Source organism: Nerophis ophidion, linkage group LG16, assembly GCF_033978795.1.
Source record: "Nerophis ophidion isolate RoL-2023_Sa linkage group LG16, RoL_Noph_v1.0, whole genome shotgun sequence".
NCBI classification, from domain to species: Eukaryota; Metazoa; Chordata; class Actinopteri; order Syngnathiformes; family Syngnathidae; genus Nerophis; species Nerophis ophidion.
In genome coordinates, this window is record NC_084626.1 from 31,279,001 (window position 1) to 31,293,924 (window position 14,924).

Consider the following 14,924-nt stretch of genomic DNA (forward strand, 5'->3'; position numbering starts at 1 on the left):
GCAGTTCCCTCTTAAAGGGGAACATTATCACCAGACCTATGTAAGCGTCAATATATACCTTGATGTTGCAGAAAAAAGACCATATGTTTTTTTAACCGATTTCCGAACTCTAAAAGGGTGAATTTGGCGATCGAAACGAACGCCTTTCAATTGTTCGCTGTCGGAGCAATGACCTTTCACCCGTGATGTCACAACAGGAAGCAATCCGCAATTTTCTCAAACACATTACACACACCAAGTCAAATCAGCTCTGTTATTTTCCGTTTTTTTGACTGTTTTCCGTACCTTGGAGACATTATGCCTCGTCGGTGTGTTGTCGGAGGGTGTAACAACACGAACAGGGATGGATTCAAGTTGACTTACGTGGAGTGTCCCAATCAGACATATCAATGGTCACGGCATGCTAATCGATGCTAACATGCTATTTAGGGTAGCTGTATGTACATATTGCATCATTATGCCTCATTTGTAGCTATATTTGCATCCAGCCTTTCCCTCCACTCACATTTAATGCCAAACAAACACATACCAATCGACGGATTGAAGTTGCACCAGTGGTCAAAAGATGCGAAAGTCCCTCGTTTGTTCTGCACACTTTACCGACCATAGCGATGCTACGACAGAGATGTGTGGATATCCTGTGACACTCAAAGCAAATGCATTTCCAACTATAAAGTCACCAAATTCACAAAGGTGAGTTGTGTTGATGTTATTGACTTATGTGCTAATCAGACATATTTGCTCACGGCATGACTGCAAGCTAACCGATGCTAACATGCTATTTAGGCTAGCTGTATGTACATATTGCATCATTATGCCTCATTTTTAGCTATATTTGCATTCAGCCTTTCCCTCCACCCACATTTAATGGCAAACAAACACATACCAATCCACGGAATTAAGTGGCACCAGTGGTCAAAAGATGCAATCGTTGGTTAGAAGGCGATCGCCGAATTCGACCTCGTTGCCGCTGTCTGTCGTGACATGGCTCAATAGCCTCAGTTTCTTCTTCAATTTCATTTTCGCTATCTGCCTCCACACTCCAACCATCCGTTTCAATACACGCGTAATCTGTTGAGTCGCTTAAGCCGCTGAAATCCGAGTCTGAATCCGAGCTAATGTCGCTATACCTTTCTGTGCTATCCGCCATGTTTGTTTGTATTGGCATCACGCAGTGACGTCACAGGAAAATGGACGGGTGGATATAGCGATGGTGAAAATCAGGCACTTTGAAGCCGTTTTTCGGGATATTGCATGGTGGGTAAAATTTTGAAAAACACTTTGAAAAATAAAATAAACCACGGGGAACTGATTTTTATTGGTTTTAACCCTTGTGAAATTGTGATAATGTTCCCCTTTAAAGCACCTTTTCCCGAGGGCGTTCCAGTGTTACAACCTCACCTTTATCGTTAGCTTTTAAGCCAAAATGCATCTGTTCTCCCTTTTTCTGTCTACCCACTTTGTCTGTTTGTAAGTACTCCGCTGCCGAACATGCTCGTCTGCTCGTAAACCAGCAAAGTCACGACGTCGGGAGGGGTGGTGGACCGTTACTTTTCAAAGGTGGTATAGTACCGAATATGATCCATTAGTATCGTGGTGCTGTACTAATACCAATATATCGTACAAATGAGCCATTATCATGTATAGACTGTGAATGCCTGATGCAAAACACCACAGGAATAAATATACCGAGGACGATGAGGCCGATTGTTGTTTACACTACCTACTGTTACTACTAATAGCAGACTGATTGGACACTTTGTAACTGGCACAGCTCGGACATGGTCACAGCTTGGCTGTCCATGGTCTCGATTAGACAGACTCTTGTAAAAGACGGTATTTAATAACAAGAAAATACAAAAATAAATACTGAAAGCGTAAATCTAAACCAACAAAAAAATAATATAAGAAAAGGTGTCGCTAAACAATTCATTTGATATCAGCAGTCATCATCACTTTGATTGAAATGACTGTTTGTCTGCGATAATGTTCCCCTTTGAGCACTACAGGCAAAGCAGCAGATTTCAACCACATTTACAGTTCACGTAGTCAACATGACAAAACAGGCAACCTCACTTACCAGACTTACCATTGTCGAAAGCCAGAAATGTGGCCTCATATATGTTGTTTCTGACGTACATGGACTCTCTGTCAAGCACGGCCATTGTGGTGATCTGGCCATTGGTCCTGTTGATCCTCAGCCAGTTGGCTGGATCAGATAGTTTGGAGTACCTGTGCATAGTGAGAGAGAGAGAGAGAGAGAGAGAGGGGAGTATATCATCAGATCCAAGACTGTATAAAATAATGCAAAAAAACAAAAAAAGTGCAAAGACCCAAAGGCAGTGTTTGAAGTTTGAGGAACACATTTAAAAACGCCAGCTATGTACAGAGGAACATATGTTTGCCAGGCAGCAACTAATGAGCATAAAGACAGAAGGAAACGCATCTGAGCGGCGCTCTCGACTTCACCGCTCTTCCTTCATACCTCCAAGGAGTGACAGCTCATCACGCAGTTGACAGTAATGTGACGATACATCAGCCGAGCTGAAACCAACAACTCCAATTATAGGCTGCGGATCCTAATTAACGGGCTCAAACCTAACCTAAAAGTAAAAAAAAAGTACGATTAAATCCCGGCTTGATTCGGTAGTCTCAAAGTAAAGAGTGCATAAGGTATACGCATCGATGCACAGTGGTTTCCAAATTGCACAGGCGGCTGGGCGTTCCACCTGTTCCCTCCTGTTTCAGTTGTTTGCAACATGAAGCAAAAGATAAACAATTCATTCAAACTCAACATGGAGCAGTAATGAAAGTGGAAACTTAAAAGACTTGGGGACGGCGTGGCGTCTAGCAACTTCGTCAAGTCCGTCGTGTCCTTGAGCAAGACACTTCACCCTTGCTCCTTATGGGTCGTGGTTAGGGGCCTGGCATGGCAGCTCCCGCCATCAGTGTGTGAATGTGTGTGTGAATGGGTGAATGTGGAAATGGTGTCAAAGCGCTTTGAGTACCTTGAAGGTAGAAAAGCGCTATACATGTCATGTCTGATCTTGATTTTGTATGACCATACTATCTTGTTAATTCTCGAAGCTAAGCAGTGTCTGGCCTGGTTAGTACTTGGATGGGAGACTGCCTAGGAATACCAGGTGCTGTTTGACCTTTGGACTCTTTAAGTTCCTTTTTTTTCACTCCCTGTTTTGTCACCATGACGACCAATCAGTTCACCTGTCATGTTTCACACCTGCTTTCAATCACCACATCTCTATTTAAGCCTGTCATTTTACGTTGGTCGTCCTGCCGTCATTGTGTTTCCTTTTCATGCTTTGTCCATGCCAGTTTTTTCATGCCAAAGTCCTTGCTACTCTTGTCCAGCCATAGTAAGTGTTATTTGCATTATGTTCATAGTTTGTTAAAGTGTTAGTTTTGTCTCTTTACCCAAGTTGTGCCTCCGCAGCGAGTGCTTTTTGTTTGTACCTTTTTTTAAGTTAATATTAAATCATGTTTTTACCTGAACGCCATGTTTTGAGTAGTCTGTCTGCCTTCCTGGTAGAACGAAGCTGCGACCCCCCCATCCTGACAATACAAGTATAACCCATTTACCATTTACCATTACTTTCTGGATCAAAAACACTATTAGAATAAACAACCACCATATTTTTCAGACTATGAGGCACAATTCTGGTTGTGGATACCGACCTCGAAGCTATTTGATTTGGTACATGGTGTAATTGTGGAATTCTCTTTAAAATTAGACAAAAGACTGTAAATATATATTCTAATTGAAAAAAAAATATATGAAGACAGAACACTAAGATCATATGGACGCCCATAAGTGTTTACATTTTGCTTTTTATTGACAATTCAACTTTTTTTTGGTCTGGTTTTGTATTTGTTAGATAAGCCTCCTCTCTTCCTGTTTTTAAATCTCTCTTTTATTCCTTGGCTTTTAACACTGAGTGATATCCATCCTGCAATGGCCCCCCATTATACAACTGCTGTGAACCTCTTTTTATGTTTTATTTATTTATTTTTTATCATGTTCTGTTTGTGTTGTGTTGTTTGCTCGGTTCTCGTATTATCTTTTAACCTGCCCATTGTACAGCACTTTGGCTAACCCAGTGGTAAATTTTAAATGTGCTTTATAAATAAAGTTGATTTGATTTGATTTGTTTTGTATCATTCCATGAGGTGTATATTATTATTATTATTATTATTTTTCTTTGTTCGGTTTGTACTTCATAAAGTTTTGCACTTGTGTGTTTCTTGTGTGTTTTTGTGTTTGTTTTCATTACATTTGGATGTATTTGTTGGTTTCTATGATATCCATGAAGAAAGTTAAAGTTAAGGTACCAATGATTGTCACACACACTCAGATGGCAAGCGAGAAGGCTTGGACGGCGAGCAAGCGGCGAGGCAATCAAGATCAGGTGCGTGAATCACGCACCTGGTGGAAATTGAGTATTCCTGTCTCACTGTATAAAAGGGTGACAGCCGTGAACGTCAGGGAGAGAGGCGGAGAGACGAGAAGGAGCCAGAGGGAAGCTGACGCTGAGAGAGAGAGACTGAGAGCGCGAGAGAGGCAACGACGCCTGAAGCGGAAGAGCGAGCGGCGGACGGTACAGCTGAAAAGCAGTCTTTATTGAAAAATAAAGAAGTCTAAACGTGCCGCGGCTATGTCCTTCCTTGACGGTCCTTGGAACCCGCATGATGGCTTGAGAAGTCCGTCACGCTTAGTTTTTTGTATGATTCGGTTTTCAACGACAACAGTTTGTGTTGTGGTGGCATAAATTTCATAAAGGTGACTATAAAATCACGTCTCTGCTCTTTACAGGTGTTTTTTTCGCATAAAAAAAACAATTATATATATATATATATATATATATATATATATATATATATATATATATATATATATATATGTGTCTTGATTGGATTATCCAGATAATAGTGCTCGATACCGTGGTAGAGCGCAATATGTAGGTGTGGGAAAAATCACAAGACTACTTCATCTCTACAGAACTGTTTCATGAGGGGTTCCCTCAATCATCAGGAGATTTATTTTATATATATATATATATATATATATATATATATATATATATATCTGGATCGGTTCGCAGCCGAGTGTGAAGCGACCGGAATGAGAATCAGCACCTCCAAGTCCGAGTCCATGGTTCTCGCCCGGAAAAGGGTGGAGTGCCATCTCCGGGTTGGGGAGGAGACCCTGCCCCAAGTGGAGGAGTTCAAGTACCTAGGAGTCTTGTTCACGAGTGAGGGAAGAGTGGATCGTGAGATCGACAGGCGGATCGGTGCGGCGTCTTCAGTAATGCGGACGTTGTACCGATCCGTTGTGGTGAAGAAGGAGCTGAGCCGGAAGGCAAAGCTCTCAATTTACCAGTCGATCTACGTTCCCATCCTCACCTATGGTCATGAGCTTTGGGTCATGACCGAAACGATAAGATCACGGGTACAAGCGGCCGAAATGAGTTTCCTCCGCCGTGTGGCGGGGCTCTCCCTTAGAGATAGGGTGAGAAGCTCTGCCATCCGGGAGGAACTCAAAGTAAAGCCGCTGCTCCTCCACATCGAGAGGAGCCAGATGAGGTGGTTCGGGCATCTGGTCAGGATGCCACCCGGACGCCTCCCTAGGGAGGTGTTTAGGGCACGTCCAACCGGTAGGATGCCACGGGGAAGACCCAGGACACGTTGGGAAGACTATGTCTCTCGGCTGGCCTGGGAACGCCTCGGGATCCCCCGGGAAGAGCTAGACGAAGTGGCTGGGGAGAGGGAAGTCTGGGTTTCCCTGCTTAGGCTGCTGCCCCCGCGACCCGACCTCGGATAAGCGGAAGATAATGGATGGATGGATATATATATATATATATATATATATCTATATGTATATAAATGTATATATATATATCTATATATATAGATATATATATATATGTATGTATATATATATATATATGTATATATATATATGTATATATATATATGTATATGTATATATATATATATGTATGTATATGTATATATATATATGTATGTATATATATATATATATATATACCACTCAGACACATCTCAGTTGTTTAAAGGACTATTTTTGAATATTTCAGAGTCTTTTGAGTGTGCAGAGTTTCAAATCCGGTTCGCCAAAGCACGAGGTGAGAATCTTCTGACAAGGCACTTTTGTAGAGACAGTACCTCCCCACATTGACGGAGAAGAAGGAAGCTGGGTCAGCGGGAGACAAAGAAAAGAAGGAGACCAAAAAAACGGGGTTGCTTCTCTGACGGGGAGAAAAGGAATCCGCTTACTTTTTGAGAAAAAACATGAAGAATTAGCCACTGTGGAATATGTGCACTCAATAGCATTTCCACTGGGTAGGTTAGTGAAAGAGGTCATCTCAGTGACATTAAGAAAAATCAATTGCTCTCGGCGGCACCCGCTATATAGAGTGGACAGGAGCCACTGCACCTTGGAGGGCGTGTGGAGGGGGGGTGTCTGGTACACAGGGTCGATGCCTGGGTGGCACAACGCCCAATGTGTGTCAGCCCCATTAGGAAGGATGGAGAATAGAATCAATCAGCAGGGTGCGGAGAGGATGAGCATCCAAGCAAGCGAAAAAGACAATGCCCCCCCCCCGACACACACTTTAGGATGCCCTCTGCACACCAGTTGCCAGGCAACTTGGAGGCAACAATATCTTAAGGCAGTGGTTCTCAACCTTTTTTCAGTGATGTACCCCCTGTGAACATTTTTTTAAATTCAAGTAAAATACAGCACTATGTCATCAGTTTGTGTTTTATTACATTGTTTAATAGTGTGAAGTGAAGTGAATTATATTTATATAGCGCTTTTTTCTAGTGACTCAAAGCGCCTTTACATAGTGAAACAAAATATTTAAGTTACATTTAAACCAGTGTGGGTGGCACTGGGAGCAGGTGGGTAAAGTGTCTTGCCCAAGGACACAACGGCAGTGACTAGGATGGCGGAAGCGGGAATTGAACCTGCAACCCTTTAAGTCGCTGGCACGGCCGCTCTACCAACCGAACTATGCCGCCCCAAAAGTGCAAAAATATTGCTCATTTGTAGTGATCTTTCTTAAACTATTTGGTTTAAAAGGTATACGAATAACTAAAAACCTGTTGAAAAATAAACAAGTGATTCAATAATAAATAAAGATTTCTACACATAGAAGTAATCATCAACTTAAAGTGCCCTCTTTGGGTCATGATCCACATCTTGGATCATGGCATATTCTGGTTTTGGTTCTGTTTGTTATCACATTCTGTCTAGTATTTGTCTTCCTCAGTTCTTTGTGGCACTTCCCGGTTTTGTTCCGTTGTCATAGTTACCCATTTAGTGTCACCTGTCTCTCCTTTGATCACGCGCACCTGCCCATGATTAATTATCTCCCTATTTACGTTTTCATAACAAGGTCACTACTGCCTACTTTGTCTTGTTATATTCTTATTTTACTGTTACATTGTTATTCCCATTGTTGCTTTTTATTTTTTTATTCTTATTGTAAAATGTCTCTATTTTGTTCCCTTTTAAACCCCCATTATTTACTTTGTACTTTTTTTAAATTGATCTCAACTCTGTACACTGCTGCTGGAATTTTAATTTTCCTGAAGGAACTCTCCTGAAGAAATCAATAAAGTACTATCTATCTATCTATCTATCTATCTATCTATCTATCTATCTATCTATCTGCGGGCTATAGAGCGTTTTCCGTTCGGGCTCCAGTACTCTGGAATGCCCTCCCGGTAACAGTTCGAGATGCCACCTCAGTAGAAGCATTTAAGTCTCACCTTAAAACTCATTTGTATACTCTAGCCTTTAAATAGACTCCCTTTTTAGACCAGTTGATCTGCTGTTTCTTTTCTTTTTCTTCTATGTCCCACTCTCCCGTGTGGAGGGGGTCCGGTCCGATCCGGTGGCCATGTACTGCTTGCCTGTGTATCGCCTGGGGACATCTCTGCGCTGCTGATCCGCCTCCGCTTGGGATGGTTTCCTGCTGGCTCCGCTGTGAACGGGACTCTCGCTGCTGTCTTGGATCCGCTTTGGACTGGACTCTCGCGACTGTGTTGGATCCATTATGGATTGAACTTTCACAGTATCATGTTAGACCCGCTCGACATCCATTGCTTTCCTCCTCTCTAAGGTTCTCATAGTCATTATTGTCACCGACGTCCCACTGGGTCATTATTGTCACCGATGTCCCACTGGGTGTGAGTTTTCCTTGCCCTTATGTGGGCCTACCGAGGATGTCGTGGTGGTTTGTGCAGCCCTTTGAGACACTAGTGATTTAGGGCTATATAAGTAAACATTGATTGATTGATTGATTGATCTATCTATCTATTTAAGACCGCCTTTGTTTGACATTCTTTCTTGGACTCTTGTTTGCTCCCACGCAACAGATGACGTCACATTCCAGCATTGTGGTAACTATTAGCGCTCGATTAACTTCCACGCTATTTTGTTTGTTCTTTTCCCTAGTTCTCACGCTAGCGCTTTCTGTTCTTTCTAGCTTCCACGCTAGTTCTGTTGTTTTGCTTGTTAGTGCCTTCATGCAAAGTGTTTTGTTTCCTAGTCTGTTTTATAGTGTTCTTTAGTGTGTAAATAAATCATTATCCTTAACCTCACGCTGTGTCCATCTTCGCTGCACCCATGAGAGAACAACTCGTCACCACAATGCCACCAAGACGTCAAACTTTGGGGATTGTAATAGAGATCCATCTGGATTCATGAACTTAATTCTAAACATTTCTTCACAAAAAAAAAAAAGAAATCCTTATCAATATTTATGGAACATGTTCACAAAAAATCTAGCTGTCAACACTGAATATTGCATTGTTGCATTTATTTTTTCACAGTTTATGAACTTACATTCATATTTTGTTGAAGTATTATTCAATAAATATATTTATAAAGGATTTTTGAATTGTTGCTATTTTTAGAATATTTAAAAAAATATCTCACCTACCCCTTGGCATACCTTCAAGTACCCCCAGGGGTACACGTACCCCCATTTGACAACAACTGTCTTAAGGTTTGAGAATGTCACAGAAGAAAAAAAAACATAGCAGAAACAAAATGGATGAATATTATTCTTTTGCCATCATATTAGTCAATTAACTTAAAAACAAGCAACTATATATATATTTTCGGGTCTCCCCTTGTCTAGCATTAAAAGATTACAGTTGGTACAAAATGCGGCTGCTAGACTTTGGACAAGAACAAGAAAGTTTGATCATATTACGCCTGTACTGGCTCACCTGCACTGGCTTCCTGTGCACTTAAGATGTGACTTTAAGGTTTTACTACTTACGTATAAAATACTACACGGTCTAGCTCCAGCCTATCTTGCCGATTGTATTGTACCATATGTCCCGGCAAGAAATCTGCGTTCAAAAGACTCCGGCTTATTAGTGATTCCTAGAGCCCAAAAAAAGTCTGCGGGCTATAGAGCGTTTTCCGTTCGGGCTCCAGTACTCTGAAATGCCCTCCCGGTAACAGTTCGAGATGCTACCTCAGTAGAAGCATTTAAGTCTCACCTTAAAACTCATCTGTATACTCTAGCCTTTAAATAGACCTCCTTTTTAGACCAGTTGATCTGCTGCTTCTTTTCTTTTTTTTTCCTATGTCCCCCCCTCCCTTGTGGAGGGGGTCCGGTCCGATGACCATGGATGAAGTACTGGCTGTCCAGAGTCGAGACCCAGGATGGACCGCTTGTTGGGACCCAGGATGGACCGCTCGTCGGGACCCAGGATGGACTGCTTGTCTGTGTATCGGTTGGGGACATCTCTACGCTCCTGATCCGCCTCCGCTTGAGATGGTTTCCTGTAGACGGGACTCTCGCTGCTGTCTTGGATCCGCTTGAACTGAACTCTCGCGGCTGTGTTGGAGCCACTATGGATTGAACTTTCACAGTATCATGTTAGACCCGCTCGACATCCATTGCTTTCGGTCCCCTAGAGGGGGGGGGAGGTTGCCCACATCTGAGGTCCTCTCCAAGGTTTCTCATAGTCAGCATTGTCACTGGCGTCCCACTGGATGTGAATTCTTCCTGCCCACTGGGTGTGAGTTTTCCTTGCCCTTTTGTGGGTTCTTCCGAGGATGTTGTAGTCGTAATGATTTGTGCAGTCCTTTGAGACATTTGTGATTTGGGGCTATATAAATAAACATTGATTGATTGATTGATGGAACTACTGGGCTAAATTGTTGACTTATCGCTGACTCCTTTTTGATGGATTGGTGTCCCCCACTGACAAATCCTCAGTTTGAAGTCCTAATTCTAGGGATGTAACGGTGTTGGAGATACCAAATTTGGCCCACGTGCTCTACTTTGGCCATCCCTGTTCTGAAAAAAATTCTTTAGCAACACATATGAAAAATAAATTAATATATATACATATATATGTATATATATTGATTAGATTATCCAGAGAATAGTGCTCGATACCGTGGTAGAGCGCAATATGTATGTGTGGGAAAAATCACAAGACTACTTCATCTCTGATTTTCCCACACCTACATATATATATATATATATATATATATATATATATATATATATATATATATATATATATATATATATATGTATGTATAAATGTGTATTTTTATTTGTCATTCCGTCGTACATTTTTTTTCCTTTTACGGAAGTTTTTTGTAGAGAATAAATGGTGAAAAAAAAACACTTAATTGAATGGTTTAAAAGAGCAGAAAAAACGAAAAATATGAAAATTAAGTGTTGAAAGATAGTTTATCTTCAATTTCGACTCTTTAAAATTCAAAATTCAACCGAAAAAAATAGAGAAAAACTAGCTAATTCGAATCTTTGTGAAAAAATTCAAAAAAATAATTTATGTAATATCATTAGTAATTTTTCCTGATTAAGATTAATTTTATAATTTTGATGACAAGTTTTAAATAGGTTATAATCCAATCTGCACTTTGTTATAATATATAACAAATTGGACCAAGCTATATTTCTAACAAAGACAAATCATTACTTATTCTAGATTTCCCAGAACAAAAATTTTAAAAGAAATTCAAAAGACTTTGAAATAAGATTTAAATTTGATTCTACAGATTTTCTAGATTCGCCAGAATATTTTTTTTTTAATTTTAATCATAATAAGTTTAAAAAAATATTTCACAAATATTCTTCGTCGAAAAAACAGAAGCTAAAATGAAGAATTAAATTAAAATGTATTCATTATTCTTTACAATAAAAAAATTTAAAAATTACTTGAACATTGATTTAAATTGTCAGGAAAGAGGAAGGAATTTAAAAGGTAAAAAGGTATATGTGTTTAAAATTTTTTTATGGTTGTATTTTTTATCTAAAATTCCATCCATCAATCCATCCATCCATTCATTTTCTACCGCTTATTCCCTTTCGGGGCCGCGGGGGGCGCTGGCGCCTATCTCAGCTACAATCGGGCAGAAGGCGGGATACACCCTGGACAAGCCGCCACCTCATCGCAGTTATCTAAAATTGTCTTTCTGAAAGTTATAAGAAGCAAAGTAAAAAAAAGATAAACACATTTATTTAAACAAGTGAAGACCAAGTCTTTAAAATATGTTTTTGCATTTTCAAATTCTATTTGAGTTTTGTCTCTCTTAGAATTAAAAATGTCGAGCAAAGCGAGACCAGCTTGCTGCTAAATAAATACAATTTAAAAAATAGAGGCAGCTTACTGGTAAGTGCTGCTATTTGAGCTATTTTTAGAACAAGCCAGTGGGCGACTCATCTGGTCCTCACGGGCGACCTGGTGCCCGCGGGCACCGCGTTGGTGACACCTGCTCTAAAGTTTTGAACCAAACTCGGAAGCCGATATAGCGTCAATCCCAGATTTGGCCTACGGCCCACCAGTTGAACAACACTGTGGAACCCACCTGACAATCTGATGGACGAAGTGGTCCGGGTCTTGTGCGGAAAACACAGTAAGGGTGGTCCCTGCCGGAACACCTTCCTCGAAGCGGATCATCTTAGGGTTGACGGGAAAGACAGGGGGCTCATTCACATCCTGAACCGAGATGGTGACCCCAGCTGTGGACTGAAGTGACGACTGGATGCCGCTGGCCAGGTGGGCTTGGTTGGACACGACCACTGTCAGCATGAAGGCCCGGTTCATCTCAAAGTCCACGGGCTAGGGAGGAAGAGTTTATACAAGGACAGCACTTTGTCAAGGTACTTTACTTAAATCATGATGCTGTCTCAATGCTCACCTTTATTACGGTCAGCATGCCCTCATTAGTGACAGGATTGGTACGGATGGTGAAATGTCCGGAGGGGTCTCCACTGACGATGCGGTACACCGCGTTCCAGTTGGGACTGTGGGGCTGATCTCTGTCCACCACTGTCAGGTTGGCCACCACGACGTTCACCTTGTTCTCCGGTACCTCCCCAGAAAACTGCACACACAAACCATATATCAAAATTTAATTTCGAAATCAAGCGGCCTGTTTTTGTGGATATCAATAATTAGGAATGGGTACCATTCACATTTGAACCGATATGGTACCAATCCCTGGGTCCTGGGAATTGATACTGGTACTCAACGGTACCAATTTTTCGGTACTTTTTGTATATTGATAAAATGTTGAAAATAAAATTTTATTTCTTAATGTAACATTTAAAAATGAGTTAATTATAGCGGTGCTGTCCAGTTGTTATATCTTGTTTTCTTAATCATTTGCAATGCAGTTAGACTTCCCAGACATGAGATGGCATTCCTGTAAAGGCTATCTAGCTGAATGTGTTATGCTCAGTGTTTTGAAGATTACTTTTAAAAAGTAAGCCATTATAGTTAATTGTTACTTTGCCCCAAAAAATGTATTACTCGGGAATGTAATTATTGCATTTCAAAAAACCCCCCAAAACTTTACATGAGATATTTCATGAAAGCAGAGTGTGTCTGTGTGTGCCTTTAAAAGGCAGTTGCTGTTGCCGAGTGATTTGTAACGTCAACAAGACAGCCAGAATGAGTAGCATTTGTCAGCTCTTCCAGGACGGGCAGCTTTGTTGAATCTTTTCACCAGATTGTGTTACCTGAATAGAGAGACTAAACATGCTTTCATGGCTGTAGTCTTTTTATCCATAAACAGGGTGTTGTAGGATTGCAAGCTTGTCACTTCAATCATTGATTGAGTGTTCATTATTCCTACGTAGTAGTAGTAGTAGTAGTGTGTGTATGAGTGCATGTACGTATATGTTTCCTCAGTGTCAAGTTAATTTTAATGTTGTGCCGGTTGTTGCTTTCACTAGTAAAAATATATTTCCTGCATTGAACTTGCTGTGCTTCTGACGTTGTCATGTTGACATGAAACCACATCAAAAGAAGGTTACCACGTTGCATCAAACATATCGGAACGGCGTCGTAACATACATAAACGTAATTAAATTACTTTTCACTATCCATCCATCCATTTTCTACCACTTGTCCCTTTTGGGGTCGCCGGCGCTTATCTCAGCTGCATTCGGGCGGAAGGCGGCGTACACCCTGGACAAGTCACCACCTCATCGCAGGGCCAACACAGATAGACAGACAACATTCACACTCACATTCACACACGAGGGCCAATTTAGTGTTGCCAATCAACCTATCCCCAGGTGCATGTCTTTGGAGGTGGGAGTAAGCCGGAGTACCCGGAAGGAACCCACGCAGTCACGGGGAGAACATGCAAACTGCACACAGAAAGATCCCGAGCCTGGGATTGAACACAGGACTGCTCAGGACCTTTGTATTGTGAGGCAGATGCACTAACCCCTCTTCCACCGTGCTGCCCACTTTTCACTAGTAAAAGTAAAATCGTTCTTAACTATTCGAACACTGGTGATGTTGCGCCTTACAAAGTATTTGTACTGTAAGTATTGTGCCTATCACACATCAGCTGTTGGATTGTAACATTCATCATTTTTAATTTTCCTGAAGGAACTCTCCTGAAGGAATCAATCAAGTATTATCTATCATTCTATCTATCCATCTATCTATCTATCTATCCATCCATCTATCCATCCATCTATCTATCTATCTATCTATCTATCTATCTATCTATCTATCTATCTATCTATCTATCCATCTATCTATCTTAGTTGTAGTTTTCATTATTATATTTGGAGGAGTTGAAGTCACCATCTAAAATCGTTAATGCTAATATTAGCCTGTCGATGGCAAATCTAATGTAAATTAGCATCAAGCTAGCGCATTTAGGGAGAGTGGAGCCTTACTTTTACGTTCAAGCGTTTTTTTTTTACCGATCATACTTGCTGGTGTTGAAAATTGCAACATTACTCGGAGGGAGTTAAGCTTTGTTTGCCCTTAGTGCTGCTTGAGTGATTGTTTCCTTGAGCCGGTGTTCAGTCTGCAACCGGATGTTGCAGGACATCACCGAAGGCCTAGGCGAGCAACGCACGGCCCGCCACTGATTTTACGTGAATCGATACCAGGTGGTACTGACGGAATGCTGTCGGTGCCTATGAAAGTACCGAATTCAGTACCCACCCTTAACAACAATACATAGACCACATCAAGTAGTAGATCCATCTGCATAAGTAATTTGACAAATCTACCCCTTAATATGGAATTGGATGACTACCCTAATTAGAAATAATCTCTCACTAATGATCTTCATTAAAGTGCAATCTGAAACAAGTCTCTTCTGAACTGCAGAGGAAATTTAGTGACAGCTGCGCAGCCGGAAGAAGAATTTACAGTGGAATCGGATACATGCTTCCTTCCATCGGGATTTATCTGGCTACAGAGGGATGGGTAATAAAAGGCACACACACAAGTATACACACACACACACACACACACATGAAAGACTCTCATCGTCAAACCATAATCTGTGTTTCCTCTTGTGAAGAGTTAAACTTGTTTACGGAGTGTGTCTGCCAGCTGCTGTTCAC

The 14,924-nt window shown here is 41.1% G+C and overlaps 1 protein-coding gene across 2 annotated transcripts in view; it reads right to left on the bottom strand.

Moving 5' to 3' along the window:
* Nucleotides 1–14,924, bottom strand: part of cdh4 (cadherin 4, type 1, R-cadherin (retinal)) — a 706,961-nt gene that overhangs the window by 40,850 nt on the left and 651,187 nt on the right. For both annotated transcript variants that reach the window (XM_061874925.1, XM_061874926.1), the window contains 3 exons: nt 12,242–12,427; nt 11,909–12,162; nt 2,081–2,232 (listed from right to left, as the gene is read on the bottom strand). In XM_061874925.1, the coding sequence (XP_061730909.1) occupies nt 2,081–2,232; nt 11,909–12,162; nt 12,242–12,427 (592 nt within the window). The remainder of the gene's footprint in view (nt 1–2,080; nt 2,233–11,908; nt 12,163–12,241; nt 12,428–14,924) is intronic.